This window comes from Trachurus japonicus, chromosome 13 (assembly GCF_045865225.1).
Source record: "Trachurus japonicus isolate A0001 chromosome 13, Traja_1.0".
Lineage (NCBI taxonomy): Eukaryota > Metazoa > Chordata > Actinopteri > Carangiformes > Carangidae > Trachurus > Trachurus japonicus.
In genome coordinates this window covers 7,107,208-7,134,734 of record NC_140919.1, presented here as the reverse complement: position 1 = coordinate 7,134,734, position 27,527 = coordinate 7,107,208, and the positions used below count along the sequence as shown (strand labels likewise).

The following is a 27,527-nucleotide window of genomic DNA, read 5'->3' as shown; positions in this document are numbered from 1 at the left end:
AGTTCGATCTGGTACGAGTTCACGGGTCGGAAGTTACGAGTGGCCGTTATAGGGAACTTTCACAGACAACAGGACGGTAAAAACACGAGCTACGGGTTACCTGGAACGCTACCAAGTCGTAGTTGTGACTTGAAGCTGTAACTTACGGTTTCAAAAGCCTGCCTTGAATACAGCATTAGCCGAAACAGCCGTGCCGCTGTTATCTGCTTTAATTTCCTCAATTTAATGTCACTACCTTTATTTCATTTGTCCCCTCAACATTAACACCATGCTCTTGAATTGCATTTAATGCTGTTTCATTTTAGACAAACTGCTCACTGGGTCTGTTCCCATATACTTTTGGTAACTAGCTGCTCTTATTTAATGTTGGGCTCCTTCCTGTCTCCCTTCAGTACCACCGCAGGCTGGAGGCAGAGAAAATGCGTCTGGCTGAAGAGGCCAAACTGAGGAACCAGATGTCTGCCAAGAGAGCTAAAGCTGAGGCTGAACGCAAACACCAGGTGGGAATTCAACAAAGAATTATAACATTTCAAACCTCAGTTTTTACATCATCATGAAATTGTTCCTTCATTCAAATTCCAGATACCTTGAGTTTGGCACATTTAAATGCAATAAATAATCACAACAAACACTATTTAATGCAACTAATGGAATCAACAGTGAATTTATATCTATATTAGGGCTGTCAATAGATTAGAAAAAAATAACTAATTAATTTCCCAATTTTCTGTAATTAACCGCGATTAATTTATCAACAAATAAACTGCATTTGACCTCTTACGACTCGAGTTTATAATGAAAATGTATTCATGTATAATCATCAAATTAGTGTAGAATAAAAACAAAAAAGTATATTTAAATTCAAAGACTATTTTAATGGCTTTCTTTAAACTTTAAACACAGTTTCTCTACTGTGAAGAACAAATTTGGCACAAAAAAGGCCACTTGCTTATATTCTCCAACAGAAATAATAACAAAACATCCCAGGCCTACATGTGTTGAAGTGCAGGTTGAATATCAAAACCATCAAGACCACTCCAGACCACTTATGGGCATGCGCCAACATATTTAGTTTTTCCTTTTCTCCTACCAAGCTGTGCTGCGGACGTGCACGAAAAAACAACCACATCACTGAATTTCCCTCCGTAAATTAACTTGAATAGCTATAGACCGATCGGTTCATTGTTTTATTTATTGATCTGTAGGTGGTGATTTGTGTACATCAAGGCAGCGCTGCTCTTCTGTCCAATTCACACATGAAGCTTCACTTTTCATTCAAACAAACTCATCAACAACTAAACAGACATTCAATAACTAATCTAGAAAGAATGAAAGCAGCCGGCGGTGAACCTCTAAAGACCTGCGGTTAAGTTAATCAGCTCTCTGTCTCTGTCTTACCCCGGGGACGACACTGTTACCCGGCCGACCGGCTCCGCAGACCGGGCTGTTGCCTCGGTGATGCTCCGCTACGGTCGCTGCTGGTGGAGCGTCACTGCTCCGAGGACGTCGTCGGAGCAAACTTCATCATCATGTGGATAAACTAACATAGCATACTGGTCATCTAAACGGTTACTTACTCGCATGAAAAAATATTAAAACTGAATAAAGTGAAGAATAACAGCGCTACAGCCGGTACATGCTTTGCCTGCACACGTAACGGGTCAGCCACCACCGGAAGTAAACAAAACAGCGTTAATTGCGTTAATTTTTTAAAACGCGCAAATGTTTAAAATTAATCTCCAAAATGAACGCGTTAACTTTGTCAGCACTAATCTATATAGATTGTCCTGTCACATCGGACAGAGTACTCGATCCCAGTACTTGAGTAAGAGTACAAATACTACTGGTCAAAATTTACTCCGTTACAAGTAAAAGTAGCTCAGTCGACATGTTACTCGAGTAAGAGTAAAAAAGTACTTGCTTTTAAACGTACTTAAGTATCCAAAAGTACATGCTTTTAAATTTACTTTAAGTAAAAGTAAGAGTACATTTCTTATTTTTCACATCAATGAATGACTACATTTTTTTCTAAATGAATTTAAGGAACTTTTAACTCTTGTTTCTGAGAATTAACTCTTTGAAACCACCTGCACTGATGTGCTGCTTTTAGAACCACAATGTTATATAAAGCTGCAGAAACACCTATAAAAACAAATAAAATGAATGGGATCATAAGAGGACAGCAATTGTCATTTTCACGTTTTGTCCAGTAGTATTTTAGAAAAAAAAAAAAGAGCAGACCTGAAAGTAACAAGTACTTTTCAGCCTTCCTAGAAATTAACTTGAGTAAAAGTAAAAATATTTGTCTTGGAAATGTATTCAAGTAAGAGTAATAAGTACCAAAGAAATCTAATACTCAAGTAAAGTACAAATCCTCTGGATATGTACTTAAGTACAGTACTCAAGTAAATTTACTCTGTTACTGTCCACCACTGTCAAAGGCGTAATAGAAACTCAACCTGACTGAATTAACACAGATGAAACTGTCATGCAAACTTATGAAAAACTACAAAAACTCTCTCAGCCAACCACAAACAGCCTCGGCATCAGATAGTGGGCCTGTCCCAATATGCACACTCCATCACACTTACACACTTGGTCACTTGGCGTGTGCGTTCATGGGCTTAGTGTCAGTTCAGTGTGTCCCATTTCTCCAACGACTGAAAGTGCAACGCGCTTGATTTGCACTTTACCCACACTTATGGTAAGACCGCATCCGAGCGGTATTTGGCCAAGTATAAATCCCACAATGCACCACGGTGAAGTCCGCCGTCACCGGGAGCCACAAGCCACGTTTAGGAAATGCGATTGAATTAATCTCAATAAAATGAAATTAACTTTCTATCTCATAATTATGACTTTTTAATGTCATATTTTATATTCATTATGCTCTGTTCATGATTTTATTTTTTCGTTTTTCTTGTTTGTTTTATTTACTTACGGAGTTGGGCTTTCACATTTATGATTCAAATCTTGCGCATAGAGACACTTTTGGAGTAGATGAGACTGTGATCCAGCAGCACTGTTTATTAAAACTGTTGCTGTGTGTGTGTGTGTGTCGTAGTTGTGTTAGTGTGCTTATGGCACAGGCTGCACTTGTCAAGTGTGTCCCGATCAGTGTTGGGTATAGTTACTTTGGAAAGTAGTTAGTTAGGTTACAACGTTACCATCAATTAAAAGTAATCAGTTAAGTTACAGCGTTACCTATGAATAAAAGAAAAAAACGCGTTAGAGTACTCATGCGTTACCAAAAATGAAAAGCCTTTTGCAGCGCCTCGCACATGCTGCAACAACTGACAGACAGCCTCTTTTAAATGCAACCGAGTCCTGACGAATAACATCAGTCATCCAACCAAATTAACTCTACTGGATAACATTAACAGGAAAGACAGTCAGAAGTATACCACATAGCGTTTTTTTTTTGTTTTTTTTTTATTCAGGAGTTGCCGTGAATCCCTCTCAGCGGCTTCACTGCTCGATCTGTCTGTCAGTGTGAACGGATGACTCACGTGTAGAGAGGAGGGAGGCTGGCGAGACGTGAACTTCCAACCTTGTGTGTAATAAAAGTTAAAAATGCGGTAGATACTGGTATCACACTGCTGCTACGGCAGCTATGGAGTAGAGATCCGGGCTGGACCGGGGGAGAACTGAGCTGCCGCTCGCCGAGAGGGAGCTGCTGAAAGCAGCAAGCACTGAGAGCCGGCCCGGGCTGCTTGTTGCTGCTGGAGAAGCAGGTCCGCACGTGGAGCTGATCTATGGCCCCTTAAATCGGAAGTGGATTTTTTGCGGTCGACAGAAGGTTATCACCAACGCAGTGTGCATTTTACCGTTATGTTCTTGTCCTTTTCGCTGGTGAATTGAAACACACACACATAGGTAACGTAGGTCAGCAGGGCACAGGCGCATCACAGCGCTGCGCCTCGGCTGACACATCCGCAGGTTGCACAGTAGCCTACTGTGCAAGCAGGCTGCAGTCGGGATTTTCCTTTCCTTATCCGGCGAAAAGTAACGGATTACTTTTTTTAAAAAATAACTAAGTTACTGATTGCTCAACGCACGAAACTAACGCGTTACGTTACGCGTTACAGGAAAAAAGTAATTAAAGTACTCTAACATGTTACTTTGTAACGCGTTACCCACAACACTGGTCCCGATTGCTTTTAAATCTCCCCCCACACGCTTGGCCACTTGCTTGCACACTGTATGCAAATATACGTTCCGCCGGCAAAATGTCACCAAAGTGTGTGGTAACCAAGCGCACTGAGCCAAGTCATCACAGAAATAAAATAAAAAAGAGACAGAGAGAGAGCATCCTTTACACTGAGATGCTTCTGATTCCATCCCTGTTACCATGGTGTTTGTTTACTTCTCATCTTTGTTACACAGGGTTTAAGTTACTAAATGTGAGTGTTTTTATTAGTGGAAAAGGGGTGAGTGTGTGTGTGTTTTTTTGTTTGTTTGTTTGTTTGTTTTTTTAACACTGGACAACGGCTCTCAGTGTATCAGGACAAACCTGATTAAAGGGACAATGAGGAGTTTTGGAAAAGCGAAGTGTTTTCACACTACATTTATGAGCCTCCGCGCGCGCCGTGAAATTCTTTGACCGGCGCAAGACAGACTCATGTTTTCATTCATCAAGAATTAAAGTCAGAGGTTGGAAGACGATCACATACCGTCGTAGTTCCCACCATAAACGGAGATTCGGCGGCGTTATTCTCATGACTCGCCACGAAACCGAAAGTAAGGAAACGCTGGTCGGCTCGCCCAGCATTTCCACCACCACTAATAATAACAAAATAACGATAGAGGCAAAACAATATATTTATCGAAAATGGGCCCATTAACAAGTGTGGGTAGCGTAGATTCATCCACATTAATATGAGACTTTTTTATAACCAAATAGAAACTCCTCGTTGTCCCTTTAAGTAACCTCCTTATTCGGCCACTCTGAGCTCAAAACACCAGTTTCCTCCTTGGAGGAGTTGGAATGGTTCTTCAGAACGAGCAAGTAACGAAGCGATTTTCTCCGAGCCCACACAAGTCTGACATGTCTAGCTTTGCCAGCATGTAAAGCCAGGGACACACCGAGCCGACCGTCGGGCGTCGGGCCTCGTCGGACGGCGTCGGGAGCTCGTCTGTTTGGTGTGTTCCTCTCCGTCGGGGAGCGTCGGGTCTTGTTGGGTCTCGTCGGGGCCGATTGAACATGCTCAGTCGGGACTCGTCGGCCGTCGGGAGAGTAGACTCGTCGGGTACTCTGATTGGCTGTGTGCTAGCTATGGCAATTCTGATTGGCGGTGCCCTAAGCGAATCAGCGCGGTGTGTGGGAGGGACGGAAGTGACCACAGTAAACAAACGGTGTCCTAGCCTGTCCTACAGTAAAAATGGTATACAAGATAAAAAGAGCAGTAAAGCAATATATTAAGCGGCAATATATATATATTTAAACATCAAAGATGTTCACTCAAACCCACATAGTTTGAAACAACGTTCAAAACACACACAGCTCACAACTAAGCATATAAAGCCCGTTAGCTTAATGCTAACGTTTAATGTAAAACACCATAGACGGGCTAACAGAAATTAGCATCGGCTATCGCCAATTCGCGGCAACCGAGCCACAGCAGTAAGCTGCTAAAAACTGGCTGGTTAAACTGTTTTGGGGAGATTAATGTTGGTCTCATTGATGAAATTAACTGTGGCAGTGGCATTAGTTTGTTGTGAGCAGGGCTGCCCCTGGTCTGTATTGGTCTGTATTTCTATGGGGGAGTCCTCGCCACTTAGTCGCTCTGGTCGGCAGTCGGGGCAGTGTGTTTCACTTTTTCCTTTCTCCCGACGAGAGGCGACAGACTCGTCGGCCAAAGCCGTCGGCGTCGGGACGCGTCGGGAAGCGGCGTGGCGGTGTGTTCCTGGCTTAAAGCATGCATGACCTAACAGAGCTGCTAAACATCTTGAGGATACGTCTCACTTTGACCGAGTTACATTCAAGAACCTGTTCTCAATGACAGAAAGTAAATTCACTGGAGCGGTCTTTTTTTTTCGATCGATCAGCTGTGTTTACAGTTTCAGGTGTCATAGTTATGATGTTTAGACAGATAAATTAGTCCTCTAACACATCCTACAGTTTGACTGGTCAAAGTTTTTCAGAATAAAAGCAGCTTGTGTTTTAGTGTCGGGAGTCACTGTCAGGACGACAGTAACAGCTGTAATCTCGTCCCTCTGCACAATAACAGTGAGCCTGTCTGTCACTCTGCAGGTACCGCGGTCACTCTGTGTGTTACAGGAAGTGTCAGTGGAGCAGACGGTTTTGGGGAGCTGGTTGTCGATTCCTTTTGATATCAATTTGTTTTGATATAAGATATTTTATCCAGTTTATGAGTCCACCGCTATCCGCCAGCATGTTGAGGGACGCTTGTTTTGCCACTCAGTCCGATCGAACGGGGCGTTGCCGAGGGCAACGTGACGTAAACGCATACCCTCTATTGCAGCGTGCATCGCCCAGTTAAAGGTGAGGAGAGGAGCTCATTTGATTGGTGAAGATCTGAATCGGCTGTGTTCATCCCACTCCACGCCTCCGCCTTCTCTCCTCCTTTCCCACTTCCGCTGGTAGGAAGGACGGAGGTGGGAACTTGGCGTGCTTGCGCCTCATTGATATTAAAGTGTTGTGTCTAAAAGCTAACGTCACACTTGTATTTTGAAGGAGCGTCTAGCCCAGCTGGCTAAAGAGGATGCTGAGCGGGAGAAGAAGGAGAAAGAGGAGGCTCGCAGGAAGAAGGAGATGGTGGAGCAGATGGAGAAGGCCCGTTTAGAGCCGGTCAATGACTCTGACATGGTGGATAAAATGTTTGGCTTCCTGGGAACAACAAGCTCTTTCCCCGGGCAGGAGGGACAGGCCCCCGCTGGCTTCGAGGTGAGCTCAACTATCAACAAGAGTTACAAGAACAAACACAGTAGCCTTAAACTGGGATAAAACACATAACTATTCTTGGCATTGTGACATGAAAGCTATTTTTAGCGATGCTGATCAACAGCATATTTTCACTAATGGTCTGCGTTGTAATGTTAATTTTGTGAAGCATAAGTTATTTCTTGAGTATAAAGAAAAATGGGCTAATGATATCTGGTTTAAACCAGAACTCAGAACCTATTGCCAGTTGAAAAATGTATATTGTTCAGAACCCGATGTGATCCAAGAGATCTTTATGTGCCCAGTTGAGGGCTGGGATTCTCCCTCTGGCAGTAGAAGTAGGTCGGTTTAACTCAGTACCTGAGGATGAAAGACTATGCACATTATGTAATCTAAATGTAATTGAGGATGAACTGCATTTTGTGTTTCATTGTCCGTTATATGATGAAGCCAGAACAGGCAGCTTTTGTTTCAGAAAATGCAAAATGTGAAACCTGAGTTGTTTTGGGTTGATGATGAGGTAAAGTTGGAATGGTTCTTCAGAAAAGAAGTCTTGACTATAGCTACTTTCATAAAAAGTGCCTGGTCAAAAAGAAAAAGTGAATTATTGATGTGAATTCCACGTGGTTTTTGTTTTTGTTTGGTTTTGTCTGTGCTCTGATGATTTTGTTTGGTGTCTAAATATGATGATAATGTGTCTTGTAAGCTCTTATAGGCTGGGCGCCTTAATTGGTGCACAACACTTAAATAAATATAAATTCAATTCAATTCAGTCATTCACAGTAGCCTACAAGATGATTCTTTTTCTTGGATATTAGAACCATTACTGTAGTAATCAGCACAAGTACAGGTTGACATACTGAACTGGAAAGAAATCTTATAATTATAAATTCATGTGCAAATGATTCAAATGATTATTTAGTTTTTTGTTGTTGTTACTTTTGTTGTTTGCTTTTTTGTATAGTTAGCAGTTGCTAACACCAAGAAGGGTCAAGGTTGGATCCCCATCAGTTTGTGTCTGGAGGTTTTTCTCCTGACAGCTGTGCCTGGTCTTGTTGCAGGACCTGGAGCGGAGTCATCAGGAGCTGGAGGAGGAGGATCTGGATGAGGCTCTTCCTCTCCCTGAGGATGATGAAGAGGAGGATTTATCAGAGTACAAATTCGCCAAGTTTGCTGCCACCTACTTCCAGGGCACCACCACTCACACCTACGTCCGACGACCTCTCAAACAGCCTCTGCTCTTCCATGATGACGAGGGAGATCAGCTGGTTGGTCACTTTTGGCATTTCAACCCCAATAATCTAGTTTTACAAAGCTGTGCAGAATAGTTTTTGATTTGATTTAAGGAAACACAGTTGTTGTCTAACAAATTATAGACTTCATTAATGAATCTATTAATCATCTCCTCTTTAAAGTGTTAAATGATAATTTCCGTTTCTTACAATCTGGACCTTATTTCTAGCATAAAATACGATAATTTACTCACCCAGACAACTTTGGTGTCATTTGGAGTCGTTTTGACGAAATTAGCCCCAGTGGAGCGGCACGTATATCTGTATAATGCGAGAACACAGGGCACGAAATGCAGCCTCTAAATAACACATTATCCGCCGCAAAACTCGTTCATTTCGCCAATATTTTGTTATGATACACTCAGGGCCTGAAGTTAACTTTTTTGGCCACCAGCCACTGTGGCAGGTAGATTTTGAAATCCACCTGCCACAGTGGTGTTTTACCAGCCAAAATTTTTGGTGCCTAAAATAAAGGTGAACAACTCAGAAAATGTATAAGAATGGTTCTTGAACTTGTACAGAATACACATATATTACACATCTTTGCTTTTATCCTTCAAGTAGCCTAGTTCAGTGGTTCCCAAACTTTCTCTGCTGGGCCCCCCTTTGGCTGATAAGAAAATTTCCACCCGCCCACCCCTCTCCCTTTTTTTTTTTTTTTTTTTACTATGTAACAGTATTCTTTTCGTTGTATTTTCAAGCACCTGAATAGTGTAATTATTATTTTTTTCTTTTTATTTATTTTACATTTTTTGAGTTACAATATTCAACCTGACCGTCCCTGCTGCTCATACTGTAACATACATGTACAGTTCGTAGTGATTCCATCAACGTCAGGACAATTAAGGGAAAACCCTGCCTTCACCTCCCAGATGACAGCTGTCAGATAAGCCAACTTTCCAGCTTGTGTGTGCATTTTTGTCAGTATCTAAACAGCGCGCGTCGCGCGAGATGAACACACAGACACACACACAGCTGAGGGGCAGAAGTGCGGAGACGGAGACGCGCCTACGCCAGGGACACACCGGCCGCAGAAGCGCCGCGAGTAGCCGCGAAGCACCGAGAATCGGAGCCCTTTGATGTTAACGATCGTGACGTTCACACCAGAGCCATATCGCTCTGGTTCACAGCAGCAGCGCCGCGGTGCGCGAGCCGCGAGCTATCCGTCAAGCTGGGCAGGAAGTGGCACAAAGAAACAATGAGAGAATCCGGTTAATTTTCAAAATAAAACACAGCAATTGACAAATGCAATGATGTGAACGGGAGGGCTCCGGCTCGCACATGATTTCCATTGCTCTGCGCTTCGCAGCGTTTCCGCAGCCGGTTTACCGCGTGTATAATGTCCGCGTCAGTCCCGAGAGGATTCGACACGGTCCGCCGAGGGCAAAGTTGTATTTACTACTCACGGTACCGGAAAAAAAGGCCTACACTTAGGCTACCTGATTGGTCAACTTATTGTCTACACGCCAATGTGGCAGGTAGATTGACAATTTCACCCGCCAATCACAAAAGTTACCCGCATTTGGCGTGTTGGCGGGTGCCAATTTCATGACCTGGATAGGCCGGTGCATATTCTCATTTGCCCAGGTCATAGTATTTCAAAGGAGGTTAAATCGAAAGCAACTGGACTTAGTTATTTGTCTAGGAAGACGTTTCACCTCTCATCCAAGAGGCTTCGTCAGTTCATGTACGCATCTGACCAGGCTGGGACTGGTCCAACTATCTGGTGTGGAGACTCACTATTTAACCTCTTGTGTGGGCGTTCACAAGGGTGATGATGTCACTGGTTCCCTTTTGTGCTCCAAGTGCCAACGACAGTCGTTTAAATGACTGTCTTTGATGGAAAGTTGGTTTCGACTTCGTTAGTGCCCTATTGTGTTATAACGACATTCGTTGGAGTCACTTGCCACTTGTGAACAGTAGTTGTTCTTTGAGGCTAAATTATTGAATCTCCTGGGAAGGGATGAAAGGGCAGCATTGTAAATTGGAGATAGGTGGTGTCTGAGGCCACCTCCCCTGTTGAGGGATGGTTTCTCTACTTTTACATAGATGGCTTCTTTAACACCTCTTTCAAACCATCTGTCCTCTCTGTCTAGGATTTGGACATTGCTGTCCTCAAAGGAGTGGGCTTTCTCCTTGAGGTGTAAATGGACAGCAGAGTCCAGGCCTGAGGAGTTCGCTCTCCTGTGTTGGGCCATGCGTTTATGCAGTGGTTGTTTTGTTTCTCCAATGTAGAGGTCTTTGCATTCCTCGTTGCATTGGACTGCATACACCAGATTGCTTTTGTGGGTGTGTGGTGTTTTGTCCTTGGGATGTACAGTACAAGTCTCTGTCTGAGTGTGTTGCTGGGTTTGAAATACACAGGGATACGGTGTTTGTTAAAGATCCTCCTGAGTTTTTCTGATACTCCAGACACATATGGAATGACTATGTTGTTTCTCTTGTTTTGTCTTTCTTTCTCAACCACTTTGCTGGTTTTCATTCTGGAAGCAGCTGCAGTTTTCACAAAGGTCCAGCTAGGGTAACCACAAGTTGTGAGGGCGCCTCTCAGGTGCTTGTGTTCTGCCCCTTGGGCCTGTGAGCTGGTGGGCACGTTATCAGCTCTGTGTTGCAAAGTTCTGATAACACCAAGCTTATGTTCCAGAGGGTGGTGAGAGTCGAAAAGTAGATATTGGTCTGTATGTGTGGGTTTTCTGTATACCCCAATGTGGAGGCTCCTGTCCTTTTTCCTATGGACGTCACAATCTAAGAAAGGCAGACTATTGTCCTTGACATCCTCTCTGGTGAACTTGATGTTTTTGTCCACTGAGTTAATGCGTTAATGTGGGTGATGCCCTCTCATAGAGGGATAGAGTGGAGAAAATCATGGAAAAGGCTCAAAACCAACTCCTTAACGAACGAATAAGACAGGTCAACTTCACTATCGAGGGGCTAAAAGAGAAAACTGACCACTCACTGCTTAAACTGAAAACACTCCTACCTGGCGCCATCATGGAGAAAGTTGTGGATTTCACCCAAAAGGCACAACTATCACAACATAACAAAAGCAAAGAGAGACAAACCAAGAAATTCCACAATTTACAATCTCGACATGTTGACAATAACACAGAAATACTCACATGGAGGCAAAAAACTGACCTTTCAGCACAGAAAGAAACACAAAACAAATGGGTTAAGAATTTGTCTGACAGAGAACTCACCCAACCTGAGAATGAGGTCCTAGCCAAGGGTTTGAATTTCGCCATGATACCGAAAGAGCTACCTATAGTGGATTTGATTACAGCTACAGAATCTGCTATAAGGAAAAACAACTTAACCGGAACTGAGGCGGATCAGCTAAGGTTAAAAGTGTCAGCGGCGGTGGCCGAGGCTAAGGTCCCCCCCTCTAACCTCACTTCTGAGGAGAGGAAAGCAGTGACGGCTTTGAGCAAAGACCATAACATTACAATCCTCCCAGCAGACAAGGGTAGATGCACAGTTGTGCTCAATACAACTGACTACCAGGCTAAGATATCTACACTACTCAGCGACTCTAACACGTATGAAACTCTGAAACGAGACCCGACCAGTGGCTATAAAAAGAAGGTGATAGAATGTCTACAACAATTACAAAAAGAAGGGGTCATTGACAAAACACAATACTACCGGCTTTATCCCCAGGATTCAATCCCATGCCTATATGGACTCCCCAAAATCCATAAAGAAGGGTCCCCGCTCAGGCCCATCGTCAGCAGTATAAACTCGGTCACTTACAACATAGCCAAACACATAGCCAATATCTTGGCTCCTTTGGTGGGAAACACCCCACACCACATCCAAAATTCTATAGACTTTGTGGGTAAAGTCCGGGACATAAAAATGGAACCAGATGACACTATGGTATCCTACGATGTGACTTCTCTTTTTACCTGTTTTCCAACTATGGAGGCTTCGGCCACAGTAAGAGAACGACTCACACAAGATAACTCTTTGCAAAACCGAACAAAACTCAAACCCGAACATATTTGCCAGCTTCTGGATGTGTGCCTGAACACCACATATTTCCAGTTCAACGGCAAATTTTACAGACAAAAACACGGCTGTGCCATGGGTAGGGATGTATACCATAATTGCGTCGGTACCAGAGTACCGTTAAGATTCTGGACTAACGGTACTCTTATCGGTACTTTTTGAACGTCTCCCTAAGCCTCACGTAATAATGACACCGCCGCCACAGCAGCTTGTCACCCCCCAATTTCCACCGGGTCCGTCAGCGCAACAGAACCGCTACACGGCGGTCACCGCAGCTGATCCCTGCCGCTCTAATCAGCACTTGGACCGGGCGAGCCGCGGCATGTCAGCAGCGTCTCTCCGCGCCGCCGCGCCGACACACGGCCTGACGGTGCGTGTGGAGCGAACGAGTCCGGCCCGGTCCGTTCGCCTGTGTCGGGTCGTCATGTGTTTGAAGCCTCGCACCGAGACCCAGCAAAGTACTTTAAGTCATGTCGGAGGCGGAGGGAGTGTCCAGTAGAGCAGCAGGTCAGTGAGGAGACAGAGGAGGCTCCAGCAGCTTCACGCACACACGGGGCGCAGCGTCGTAGCAATGAAGTGAAACAATAACCTGCAGATCACCTGAGCTGACGTGAGCTGTGAGTCAGAGCAATACAACTTTAAGAGTAAGCTAAATATTCATCAAGATCCATAGAAGGAGATCCTATTTTATCATGATGACAGATTAACTGCAGCTTCTGCAGGTTAACTGTTGACTTGCTCAGGGTTTAAAGGAGGTGTTCCTCTCTGCTGTCAATTTTTTATGCTGATTGCTGCCCCCTAATAAAAAACAAAACAAAACAAAAAAGGTTGAATCTTTTAACATCATTATTTTTTACACTAAATTACATGTTGTAGTATCGATAAGAGTATCGATAAGTATCAGTACTGATAAGGAGTATCGGTATGGGTATCGGTATCGATAAAATCCTAACGATATACATCCCTAGCCATGGGTTCACCAGTATCCCCTATTGTGGCAAATCTATACATGGAGGAGGTAGAGAACAAGGCTTTGAACTCCTTTGAAGGAACAACACCGAGCCACTGGTTCAGGTATGTGGAAGACACATGGGTTAAAATCAAAACCAAAGAGGTGCAAGCTTTTACCGAACACATTAACTCAGTGGACAAAAACATCAAGTTCACCAGAGAGGATGTCAAGGACAATAGTCTGCCTTTCTTAGATTGTGACGTCCATAGGAAAAAGGACAGGAGCCTCCACATTGGGGTATACAGAAAACCCACACATACAGACCAATATCTACTTTTCGACTCTCACCACCCTCTGGAACATAAGCTTGGTGTTATCAGAACTTTGCAACACAGAGCTGATAACGTGCCCACCAGCTCACAGGCCCAAGGGGCAGAACACAAGCACCTGAGAGGCGCCCTCACAACTTGTGGTTACCCTAGCTGGACCTTTGTGAAAACTGCAGCTGCTTCCAGAAAGAAAACCAGCAAAGTGGTTGAGAAAGAAAGACAAAACAAGAGAAACAACATAGTCATTCCATATGTGTCTGGAGTATCAGAAAAACTCAGGAGGATCTTTAACAAATACCATATCCCTGTGTATTTCAAACCCAGCAACACACTCAGACAGAGACTTGTACTGTACATCCCAAGGACAAAACACCACACACCCACAAAAGCAATCTGGTGTATGCAGTCCAATGCAACGAGGAATGCAAAGACCTCTACATTGGAGAAACAAAACAACCACTGCATAAACGCATGGCCCAACACAGGAGAGCGAACTCCTCAGGCCTGGACTCTGCTGTCCATTTACACCTCAAGGAGAAAGCCCACTCCTTTGAGGACAGCAATGTCCAAATCCTAGACAGAGAGGACAGATGGTTTGAAAGAGGAGTTAAAGAAGCCATCTATGTAAAAGTAGAGAAACCATCCCTCAACAGGGGAGGTGGCCTCAGACACCACCTATCTCCAATTTACAATGCTGCCCTTTCATCCCTTCCCAGGAGATTCAACAATTTAGCCTCAAAGAACAACTACTGTTCACAAGTGGCAAGTGACTCCAACGACTGTCGTTATAACACAATAGGGCACTAACGAAGTCGAAACCAACTTTCCATCAAAGACAGTCATTTAAACGACTGTCGTTGGCACTTGGAGCACAAAAGGGAACCAGTGACATCATCACCCTTGTGAACGCCCACACAAGAGGTTAAATAGTGAGTCTCCACACCAGATAGTTGGACCAGTCCCAGCCTGGTCAGATGCGTACATGAACTGATGAAGCCTCTTGGATGAGAGGTGAAACTTCTTCCTAGACAAATAACTAAGTACAGTTGCTTTCGATTTAACCTCCTTTGAAATGCCCTGGATACACTAGTGCTATTCCCCTCTGAGCCCGTGGCGGCATGTTATCAACATCCTGCACCTGTAGGTTGACCTACTGACCTCTGACCTGGATGATGTCATCTCTGACCGCTGCCCAGCTCATTCTGATAATAATCATTCCATTTTTATCTCAACTAGCCGGAGATTTAGTGAGTCCAGGTTGAGGAGAGGAAGCCTGTGGAAGCTGAACTTCATCCAGCTGCTCATTTTGTTCTGACAAGTCAGAAACACGCGGTCAGAGATCAGTAGTCAACCTACAGACCCCGGATGTTGATAACATGCCACCACGGGCTCGGAGGGGAATAGCACTAGCCTTGGGTGCCCCGAGTACTCGCATTATACGGATATACGCGCCGCTCCACTGGGGCTAATTTCGTCAAAATGACTCCAAATGACACCAAAGTTGTCTGGGTGATTATCGTATTTTATGCTAGAAATAAGGTCCAGGTTGTAAAAAACGCTAATTATCCTTTTATAATGAGTCATAATTTTGAATGTAATAAAATCCTGAAGTAATCTTGAGTATGGCCATCAATGACTAGTTAGTCAACTAGTTAGTTAGTAAATGAGTCAAAGTCAACAGTACTGACTTCAACCTAATGAATAAGTGTGTCCTCCATGTCCGGGCCCAGGCCGCTCTTGCAGTCTGGATCACAGTGCTGAGGTTCATGGGGGATCTGCCGGAACCCAAGTATCACACAGCCATCAGCGATGGAAGTGAAAAGATCCCTGTCATGACCAAGATCTATGAGACACTGGGAAAGAAGACCTACAAGAGAGAGCTGCAGGCACTGCAGGGGGAAGGGGAGGTGAGGATGAGAAATAATAATAATACATTTCACCCCGTAGCAGAATTCTACAAAAATGACTGCTTTCCACCAAACATTGTGGAGGGATGAAGCTCTTTAAACTTTGGTTCAGAGCCAGTGAAGGGGTTGATCCAGAGAATTAAACCACTTTCCCTGGCTTTTTTGACCTTTGTCATTGTAGAGCCTCTTCTGAGTGCCACTCTAGTTTATGTAAAACATAGTATTATTATGTTGTATTATATTCATTTATTAAGTGCAGTATCCTCTTAAATATGTACTATGTATGTTACTTGCTGTACCTCACTGGAGAAAATGTGTATACTACAGATGTAGCCACCTAGAAGTTCCCCCTGGTCCCTGGTGGAACCTCTGCGGGACCGTGATGGGTCCGTGGCGGGTCCGTGACGGGCTCCCGCTTGGCCCGTGGCGATAATTTAATCCCCCACGATGACGTAGCGAACGCAGCCACGACTGTTAACGCCCCTCTGCAGCCCGTGTGAAAATGAGCTGCAGTGTCTCATTTGTCCACGGGGAGGAGCAGTGATTTTGACCCGAGTTAATCTGTCAATCACTTTTCCTCCTCCTTTCTTTTTTCCCTCAGATGAATTGCAATAATTGCCTCCAAAACAAGCGATCTATAAGTAGCTTCAAAGATAAATAAACACCGACAGAGCACAAATAAAAATGTATATCACTCGCAGTTTACCTGTCTACAGAATTTGCATTCTAGTACTAAATGTTTGCCTTGTGGTGGTTTTAATGTTAACACTGAAGCATACGGTGCGCAAATAAACCCTAACCAATAAATAAACAACATGCCAACGTGTCCGTGAATATACACGCATGAGACTGTATGTGTAAAATGAAAGTGTGGTCCTAAGTGACCGCCCTTATATTCAAACAAGAGGAAAGAGAAATAATTATGAGGTTCATAAATTAAAACCACATGATCGTGGAGCTATACGTGCGTCGTGTGCCCTCGCCATGGCACAGCTGAGGCTTAACATAGGCTACTGGATGTTTATTGTTTGTTTGTGTGAACCCTGTAATGTAAACAGTTATTTACAAGCCCCTCTTTCAGTTTTTGCCAGTCGGCAACCATGAAATCTGCTATGCATCTCTGGCTTGCTCATTCACTCCCGATCCGCAAATAAATAAATACATTTCTAGTGACCACAGCGAGTCACGTCTCAGAACCACGGGCTACATTTGTGTATTTATTAGGGCTGTGCAAGTTGCGTTATGGCAACTCATTAAACTATTAACGCCGACATTTATTTTATTGCGCATTAATGCATGTTGCTCACATGCTTTTATTTTGTAAAAGTCTGTTGCTGGCTGCTGCGGTGTAGGGGTCAGAGTCGCAGGACACCGTAAACATGCGCTGTGCACCTCTGTAAAATTCTCAATAAAATTTCATGAATTAGTGTATTTTTCACCACAGAATACTAATATCCCTCCCCCTGCGCTATGCTGACCTGACGCGTCTAGAGTGGTTGACAGCTCTCTCTCTCTTTTTTTTTCACTTTTAATGATAAAGTCACGTCAAACCAGCCATTCCCATTAGGAGAGCCAAATGCCTGACGCGCAATCTACTGGCACTGACGCACCTGTCTTAATATGGAACTCAACATGAGAGCGAAGGTGCGCTCTGCTCTTATTTCCATCTCACCCCACACACGTCGACCTGTGCCTTGTGAAGACGTACAGCGCGATGGAGAGAGGGAGAGAGAGAGAGAGAGAGACTAACAGTAGGCTATACAGCGCGCACTTGCACACCAGCTGATCCGCCGGTCCACTGAGTGGTATAAGCAAGTTAGTCAGATAATCAGGGCCGTTGCTAGGAATTCTGGGGCCCCTGAAAGAATACTAAAGTGGGCCCCTGACTTTTCCACTTTTTTTCTTAGACTATGTATGATCATTTTTTATTTAGCCTACTTTGTTTTGATGCTAATGCAGCATTACTATGAGTATAAGTCAGGGTCTTATGCAGAATAATTCAGTCATACAAAGATTAGACTAGGTGCAGCAGGTGTCTTCAACTTTGTGAAGTTGTGATATCAAATTGGAATGGGGTTTATAGGGGGATTGACAGTATAGGCTACTTGGCCAAGGGGATGTCCCTTTGGCCGAATGGTTAGCGCACATGACTGTTACCCGAGAGTCTGGGGTTCGAAGCCCGCCCTGGACCCTCTTCACCTTGCCACACTTTCCTAACCTCTGCCATGAAGCACTGTTGCAAAATTACAACATTTTTTGTAAGATAGATAATAATGTAAGATAATCATGAAAATAAAAATGTTTAAAGCAGGACCTTCTAAGGAAATACCTGCTCATTTTCTAATCAATTCATAGTCAAAGTGGTGGGGGATGCTTGGAGATGGTAATGCTCTGGAGCAGGTGTGAATGTTCAGGGGTTTGGAGTGTGTTGTTGCTCAGGAGAGAGTCTGGTCCAGCTAGCCTTCCAACATAACCTCCCCTCCCCCGGTCCTCCTTCAAAGTTGAACAGCCAGCTCCATTGCAGGCTCTGTGTGATTTGTGTGACAATGGGTGACCAATAGGTGGCCCATTAGGGCAAACAAAAGATTGAGCAATGATAATGCTAATTCCCTGGTCGAAGGCATGCACTGAATACCTGCAACTGCAAACATCTTAAAAAGGCTTTCATCACTCCCTTAGTTTTTTCCTATTTAAATGTAGAGTCACAGTAAATAAATTGTGATAAAAAAATTGACAGTAGGTATTATTAGCTACAACAATTTATTTCCAGATAAAACAGTGGCCAGCGCATCTCCAGTAGCTAGGTCTGTTATAATTTCACTTCTTAAATCAAACATGTACTCGTGGTTCTATGAATTATGTGAATTTTCACTCACCACCAGCGGCGGCACTTTAAATGCCGCCTCTGGTGCTGTTCTGTGAGAGAAGCGCCATCTCCTGGTCATGTCATGTATTTCATTGAATGGGTGGAGTTCCAGTAAAAACTAGTCACACTCAGGAAAAGGAGGGGGTCACTCCAGCTGCTGGGACTTTGCTGGAGCTCTGCTGGAACTCTCATGGGAACAGCATGGGAACAGCATGGCAGGAGAATTTCTATGTGGCTCCCACTGTACTTGTATATTCAATATGTATACACATATTCAATTTTCTATATTTATTACATGGAAATAGACTAGGCTGTGTTTGTATGGTGTATACATGAACAGGCCATGTTTTAGTTTTAAAGGGCTAGTTCACCCAAAATTCAAATTTCACTCATTATCTACTCACCCTCATGTCGACTAAGGGCTGGGAGAAGTTTCAGAGTCCTCCGTTCCTTCTCGGAGTTACGGGGGTCCATATGATGGTTGTGAATGGTGCTCACTTTTCTTCTTCCAAAAAGACACACCAAAAAACATCCAAATACCTCCATAGTGCTCGTCTGTAATGTCCCTCTTGTATTGAAGCCCCGACACGAGAAATTGTTCCGCCGGTTTGCACTGACACAGGAAGAGCAGTGAACCGAGACACTGGGAGCTTCCGCTACAAACAAGCTTGAAATATAGACTTATTTAATTTTTTTCGGAACAATTTCTCATGTCGGAGCTTCAATACAAGAGGGACATTACTAGGGCTGGGTATGGTTTAAAAAATGTCGATACCAGTACCGATACCAGTACCCTTAACACGATACCGATACCAATTGAGTACTTCATTTGATACTTTTTTTCAACTTAAAGCAGAAGTAAGCGATATTTTTGTGTTAATATAAGTCTTAAATAGTTATATCTTCCCACAGCAATCACTTACATAGAGTGTTTGGACCGAAACACGGGTCCCTCAGTCCCTCTGCTCTGCTCTGAGCCGAGGAGAAAACTTTTCTTGTATCCTACAAATTTCATCCAATGAGGAGAGAGAACAGCATGAAGGGCTGTGTGTGCAGCCAATGGATGCGCGTGAATGTGGTGACGTAGGGACAAGGACCAATAGATCCATGACGAGGGCGGGGGCTGCTAACTCCATCGGCTGACAAGAAGTTATGGTGCGTTCAAGGCAACTCGTAACTCGTGATTTTTCGACCTGTGAAGTCGTACCAGTTCGATCTGGTGCGAGTTCACGGGTCGGAAGTTACGAGTGGCCGTTATAGTGCACTTTCACAGGCAACAGGTCGGAGAAACGCGAATTGCGGGTTGCCTGGAACGCTACAAAGTCGTAAGTCGTGACTTGAAGCTGTAACTTACGGTTTCAAAAGCCTGCCTGGAACGCAGCATTAGCCCAAACGACCGGATCGCTTACTTCTGCTTTAATTAGATACTAATCATGTGAAAAGAAAGCAATCGGTTACATGAATGTCACCACTCCTCCCCATTCAAAAGATTTTTTACTAGGGAAGGGCAATAGCCTAGTCCTTCAATAAAAAATAAAATAAAATAAAATAAATAAAACAGGCTAGTTTATGAGATAATCATCTTGTATGAAAAATGTAAATGTTCCCTTTAGTTTTCACTGGTGCAGAAAGAAAAACTTGGAAAGACTCCACCAGAAAGTTCTGTGTGAAACGCTGTCAAAAAGAAAACAAATGAGGTGCAGTGCAAACTCTGCAAGGTGCGGACTCTGATTAGAAGTGGCCGGAAAATATTGATGTAGTAGTTTACACCGGGAGAGCAGACTTCCTCGTTTAGATGAGCGCTCATTACGTAACGAGGGCTTCATTGAACGGTACTGCTGTGATCAGAAGCAGTAACGGTGAGTCTCACTGTCCGCGATTTCATTTTTAAATGACAGGCAGCTGTTAAGTCGGTGATTTAAAACGATCGATTAGCGAGGAGAGAGAGGGGAAAAAAGAGAGAGACAAGGTGTGTGTGTGTGGGCGGCGGTGGCGGCGGGGGGGTTCAGCTACCGCTTCTCATTTCAAAAGACTGACAAGAGAGAGAGAGACGCTTCACCGCCGTACAAACTGTTGTTGTTGCGGTGGTGGACCAATCACACTGCGCATTGAATCGAAGAACACTTGCAGCGATTAGCTGCGAGCAAAACCATAGAAACAGTCATTTTTTATTTTTTCTTCATCTGGATACACAAAGAATCGATTGCAGGTATCGATTGACAGGCGCAGTTTCGATACTACTTGGTACTGGGTTGTTTCGGTCGGTACCTGAAAAGTATCGAGTACCGATACCCAGCCCTAGACATTACAGGCGAGCAGTATGGAGGTATTTGGATGTTTTTTGGTGTGTCTTTTTGGATGAAGAAAAGTGAGCACCATTCACAACCCCCCGTAACTCAGAGAAGGCATGGAGTACAATGAAAATTCTCACAGCTCTTAGTCGACATGAGGGTGAGTAGATAATGAGTGAAATTTGAATTATGGGTGAACTATCCCTTTAAGTTATCCTGTTGCTGATCAAAAACTGAAGTCAGCAAACACAATAATGTTAACTGTGACGTATCTAAGAATACAATAACAGTATAATTCCAGAACATATACAAAATCAACAGGATATGCACAATCCTCAAATTTGATTGAAGTTGGTGACAGCTGATGGTGTTGTTGCGAGATCTTCCAAATAGGCCACAGTGATTGGCAGTTGGCAGTTGGCAGAGTTTGAGAGCTATGGGATTAACACACAGTCATTTATACATAGATATTTCTTTGCAGTCATGGATGCATGGACATAAAAGCTGTTTGATTTTGCCCAAAAATAAAATCCAGATTTTCTTCTTTGAAAACCCGATTTCTGATGATGATACAAAACTAAAACGTGACGTCAACCGACTGCCTTCCACCGATTGGCTGTTTTTAACATCGTCCTAACTAAATAATCCGATTACGATTTAAAGCAGAAGTAAGTGATATATTTGTGTTAATATAAGTCTTAAATAGTTATATCTTCCGACAGCAATCACTTACATAGAGTGTTTGGACCGAAACACGGGTCTGTCAGTCACTCTGCTCTGCTCTGAGCCGAGGAGAAAACATTTATCGTATCCTACAGTTTTTATCCAATGAGGAGAGAGAACGGCATGCAGGGCTGTGTGTGCAGCCAAGGGACGCCGTGAATGTGGCGACGAAGGGACGAGGACTGTTATGGTGCGTTCAAGGAAACTCGTAGACTCGTGTTTTTCCGTGCTGTGAAGTTGTATCAGTTTGATCTGGTAGGAGTTCACGGGTCGGAAGTTACGAGTGGCCGTTATAGTGACTTTCACAGGTAAAACAGGTCGGAAAAAAACGAGTGGGTTGCCTGAAACGCTACAAAGTCGTAAGTTGTGACTTGAAGCTGTAATTTACGATTTCAAAAGCCTGCCTCGAACGCAGCATTAGCGAAAACGACCGGATCACTCACTTCTGCTTTAACATTGATTAATCCAACAGGCCTACATGGACATGCTTTTTGAAAACACAATTTAGTTTGACATTTCAGAGCAGAAATCCTGTGTGAGTTTCTCACCCAAAGTGTATCTGATTTGGAGACATTACACATTGTAATGTAGAAATGCCTCAGGGTCAAAATAATGGATTTGGGGCTTCAAATACTTGCAGACAAAATGCAGACATATTTAGGTCACCACCATAGTCACCTTTTCACTATGGGGGCTTTAGCTTTACAATGGTCCTGCCAAGCTTCTCTGAAACACGCCTCTTTATTGGAAACAACTGTTGGAAAGCATCTTATCAAGGCTCCGTTAAAGGAAGCAGATTAGGATTGGTTAGAATGCCAACTTGCCTGTGTGGTGGGAATTTGGTTAAAAGTGTATTATTTGTGTCTTTATAACACCAAAGCAAAAGTGGTGGAGACAGTGTGATAGCTTGGGTACGTCAGAAGCAAAACACTGGCATATATTGTGGGATTGCTCTGTGATTAAGCTATTTCTGGTAGAGTTTCACAAAGTACTTAAAACATGTTTGGTACTGATCTTCCTTTGTAATTGTCTGTTTCAAGGAATTGTTCAGGTAAGATGATCAGATGAATGTATGTTTGGTGTTTTAATTTCTGCTTGTAAAAAAGGGGTTTGGCACTCACTGGTTATTTCCTAAACCCCAAACGATACAGTAGTGCCATCTAGAGAGTACGACGGAGTATTAGGGCCACATTGAGAAAAGGAAAAAAAAAACACAGACTTCGAGAATAAAGTCGTAAATTTGCGAGAATAAAGTCGTACATTTCCTACGAGAAAAAAAGCATAACATTACGAGAATAAAGTCGTAAATTTGCGAGAATAAAGTCATACATTTCCTACGAGAGAAAAAATTGTAACATTACGAGAATAAAGTCGTACATTTACGAGAATAAAGTCGTACATTTCCTACGAGAAAAAAAGTCATAACATTACGAGAATAAAGTCGTAAATTTACGAAAATAAAGTCGTAAGTTTACGAAAATAAAGTCGTACATTTCCTACGAGAAAAAAAGTCATAACATTACGAGAATAAAGTCGTAAATTTACGAGAATAAAGTCTTACATTTCCTACAAGAAAAAAAGTCATAACATTGCGAGAATAAAGTCGTAAATTTACGAGAATAAAGTCGTACATTTCCTACGAGGAAAAAAGTCATAACATTATGAGAAAAAAGTCATAAATTTACGACTTCATTCTCGAAGTTTGTGATTTATTTATCTGTAAATGTGGCCCTAATACTCCGTCGTAAGAGAGAACTGGGTTTATTAAAGTTGTTTATTCTAGCCCCTCCCCTCTTATACATGCTATCCATTGACTAATGTACAGATATTTATGTACCAAGTGCGCTGCTCGCATGAGATTTGAAAGCTGAGAGAGTCTTGTGTTGTTCTGCCCTCAGACACCTCTCTCTGACAGCCACAAGAAGAACAGTGTCAGGCACAAACTGGTGTCTCTTACCCTGAAGAAGAAATCCAAGATCACTGAGGAGGTGGGAAAAAGAGAAAGAACAAGGAAATGACCTTGCTGCTAGTTAACATCTGGAGTTTGTGTTGTTGTTGCTGAACCACAAAATCATTTGCGTGTGATTCTTCTCAGGTCACCAAGCGCCTTAACGATGGCGAGTATGGTCTCCATGGCAACAGCATGTTGGAGGACAGGCCAACGTCCAATCTGGAGAAACTTCACTTCATAATTGGCAATGGAATCCTGAGACCAGCACTGAGGTACATAACCATAGACTGTAAAAAGAATGGACGTAGCGTCCGTGACGTCACCCATTGGTTTTGGGGAGTCGTTTTTGTGACTCAAATATGGCGGCCTGAACAGCGCCATGTTGGATTGGCCGGCCGAGAACCCGCCCACTGGCCTCGAAGCAGCTGTCCACGGAGCTGCTCAGACCTGTCACTCAACGTTTCCGCGCCCTGATTGGCCAGAATTTTAACCTAATAACAGTAAAACTGTAGAGTTAAAAAAAAATTCACCCCCCTCAGAGTGTGTGCGGGGGTAGAAACTATCGATTGAGACGAAAAAACGTTCTGACACCAGGCTTTTAACATGTTTACTGAGGATGTAAAGTCGGCGATTTTAACATGGGGGTCTATGGGGAATGCTCCCTTCTGACACCAGCCCCCAGAGGAATTCGAGGGGATTGCAGTTTTTTGAACGCGGAAGTGAGCTTCACTTCTCAGACTGACAACTGCCCCCTTGTACATAACGTACAGTATAACATGGACATAAACCATGACTTAAAGGGATAGTTCACCCAAAATCGAAATTTCACTCATTATCTACTCACCCTCATGTGGACTAAGGGCTGGGAGAAGTTTCAGAGTCCTCCGTGGCTTCTCTGAGTTACAGGGGGTCTCGGCGTAGCACTGCATGTCCATATAACGGTTGCAAATGGATACCAACTGTCTTCATAACAAAAAGACACACCAAAAAACATCCAAATACCTCCATACTGCTCGTATGTAACGTCCGTCTTGTATTGAAGCCCCCACGGAGGACTCTGAAACTTCTCCCAGCCCTTAGTCCACATGAGGGTGAGTAAATAATGAGTGAAATTTCAATTTTGGGTGAACTATCCCTTTAAAACTGTGCTCAGGAGGGCTTAAGCTGGACACAACTGTAGCACAAGGCCACAATGACAGATGAATATGGTCTGTTGGATGAATTTCCAAATTCACTGAGACAAGATTTAACATGCTACTTACCCACTCTGTCAAAACCTGCAATATCTATGGCACTGTGTTGTGTGATTAACCTTTACATGTTGCAGTGAAAAGGTTACTGTAACTGACCCTCATTTATTAAATGTGCCCACACCAAAAAAAAAAGGGTGTCCTCCAAATCTGTCGCAAGGATTGGTATTTATCAATCTAAACTAAACCCGATCTGAGCATTTGAAGCAGTGTTCATGTAGGACAGAGGCTGTACCCAGTGTCGGCCTTAGACATCTGGGGGCCCGTTTCAATATTTCATATGAGGCCCTACCCTGTTAAACATAAAATTATTTGCCAGCTATGTGCCCATGTGTCGCTGATGCTTTAAACCCTGAAAGGACGCAGTAAACGCACTATCCATGCATCCCAGCTACGCACAACATATTAAGTGTTAAAATCACTATCAGGGCAAGAAACCAGGACTTAGCAGAAAAAACGAGGACTGAAGTTGGTTTTCATCAAAAAGCAAAATCATTATGTACATTTTCAGACATGAACAGGAATCTTAACACAATCAGAAACTACAGGCTTTAACAATATTCTGAATTTAAATTGGCAACAAAAGTTAATGAGAGCAAAGTGCTCCGCGTTATTTCAGCACCACGACCACGGATAAGGAAAGGACGAGACATGAGGACAGACAGACGTCTATAGGCACTGATCCTGTCGGTGCTGCGGTGCTGGAGCAGCAGACAGACAGCTGTCTCCTCCATTATTAAAATCTGTAAATAAGCTGCGAATAATATCACATTTTAGTTGTGCTCTCGCTGTGTTTTATTTCTCTGTGAAGTTAGGACATACTCATAGATCGCCTGTTTGGAGGCATTTTAACCCAAGGAAAAAAAGAAAAGAGGAGGAAAGTGATTGACAGACGTCAATCATCAGGTTACGCAACTGGGCGCACATCAGGAGGAAAGCAGGAAAAACAAAAGAAACGCTAAGAGAAAAGGAATAATACTGGGAGAAGGAAACGAGGGTCTATTGATATTTTGTGGGCCGTTTTCAAAGGTAAACCTACGTTGTTATTGATATTTCCTGCCGTATTATTAATCAGGAGCGATTAGTAGGCTACCATCGCGGTGTGGCATGATACGCGCATCAGTGGTTGTAGAGCGGATCAGGGGTCGAGTGTGTGACCGCACGGTGGACAGAGCTGTTTGTGTGTGTGGTGGATGTAGGCCTGTGTGTGTGTGTGTATGATAAGGTGAAACCTATGAATTATTGTACTGTCTTTTACTTGGTGGCTGGCAGCTGGGGGCCCCCCGGTGGCTGGGGCCCGTTTCAATTGAAACGGTTGAAACATAGGTAAGGCCGCCTATGGCTGTACCAGATCATTATAAATAGATCATGCAGCCTTCCGGTTTGCGCGTGCTAGGATGTAGACGCGTCTCTCGCAAGCTCCGACAAGGTCGCTCTTTAAAACTTAATATAACTGTCAAAATAAGTCATTCTTGTGTCTTAAAGTTGTTTAAACATCTAACAACAAGTTGAAAGCGTTTAAGACTACAATGGCGGCGCCAAACACTCGAAACCAGTCGGCGAAACAACAACGCAACACCGCCCAACCAGACACGGTGCCGGCCGCTGCGGCTTGCCCGGCTTCACCCGAGGCTTCGACTGGCAGCAATACGCTCACATCGAAGATGCTCTCTGACTCGCTCAACTCCCTGCGGGATTCTGTCTGCGGAAAGATTGGAGCAGCCATTCAGACACTGCGGGAAGATATTAAGCTGGATATTGCCTCGGTGAGGAGCGAGCTATCGGTGGCGGTCACTAGCCTGCAGGCCTCGTTAGCATCACATGATAACCGACTGAAGGAGCTGGAGAAAGCTGCCGACTACACAGGTGACTGTACTACCGAGCTCTGCGCCACTGTGACCCAACTTCAAGGTGATGTGAGGGAGTTGCAGGCAAAATGTGAAGATTTAGAAGGCCGCTCCAGGCGGAACAATTTGCGGCTTACTGGTGTTGAGGAAGGGATTGAAAAGGGCCAGCCCACGCAGTTTGTGTCTCAACTTTTGAAAGACATACTGAACCTGAGCGAAGCCCCGCTGCTGGACAGAGCCCACAGATCACCACGAGCAAAACCAAAACCCGGGGACCCCCCGCGTGTGTTTATCATGCGCGTGCACTACACACATACGAGGGATGAGATACTACGCAAGTCCGCTCGGGGCCCCCTGATGTATCAAGGAAAGATGCTGCATATTTATCCTGACTACACCACCGCGGTTATGAAGAAAAGGGCAGAGTTTGGAGACGTGAAAAAGAAGCTGAGATCCATAGAGGGAGCCAAGTACGGGCTACGATTTCCGGCCACGCTCCGTGTCACTCTCCCGGGGAGTAAGGAGCACACTTTTGAGGATCCCAACCTGGCACTGGACTTCATTAACCGTGGGACACGAGATGCTGACCCAAGTGAGTGATACAACCTGCATCTTCCTCACCGGGATAAGAAGTACTGCCGCTAATTAAAACAAGCCATGTGCCACGGATGTTTTATGCTGGCCATCTCCTTGGGACATTACTCTCTGTGGGACTGTCATGCTATGGAACTGTAAGTATGGCTGCCATTAGTCATATCGACGGCAGGCAGGTATGTTTCTCACTCCTTTTCTATTCCTGTTGCTATTGTTCATTACAAGTTACACATATGGTTCCGTGTGGCACTGTGAGTTTGATATTATCAGCAACAGGACTATTACTGTATACCACCTGGTGCCTGTGCACACAATGTTTGATTGTACACTGTGATGTGAAATGTAATTAAGCACAAGGACCTGTGAGTGCTGTTATATGCAGAGCTATATTGTTCACAACTTAATCTATAAACTGAATTTGCTACTATAGTAATAAGAGAGCAAACAGGTTTACGTCTTTGTAGATATTCATTCTTTTCCTGACAAATTTTGACAGATTTGCAATTAATGTATAGACCAGACCTTAGCTTGCGAGGCTTTTGAGTGTTATGTTAATAGAACATTTGATGGGATCTTGTAGGCACCTATGTTGGGGAGGTGCAAGGGGGGG

The 27,527-nt window shown here is 43.8% G+C and overlaps 1 protein-coding gene across 1 annotated transcript in view; it reads left to right on the top strand.

Moving 5' to 3' along the window:
* myo7aa (myosin VIIAa) overlaps window positions 1-27,527 on the top strand; it is a 210,465-nt gene that overhangs the window by 135,218 nt on the left and 47,720 nt on the right. The window contains exons 22-27 of the mRNA XM_085794753.1: window positions 393-500; window positions 6,698-6,907; window positions 7,966-8,172; window positions 15,219-15,395; window positions 23,174-23,263; window positions 23,371-23,498. Coding sequence (XP_085650879.1) covers window positions 393-500; window positions 6,698-6,907; window positions 7,966-8,172; window positions 15,219-15,395; window positions 23,174-23,263; window positions 23,371-23,498 — 920 coding nt within the window. The remainder of the gene's footprint in view (window positions 1-392; window positions 501-6,697; window positions 6,908-7,965; window positions 8,173-15,218; window positions 15,396-23,173; window positions 23,264-23,370; window positions 23,499-27,527) is intronic.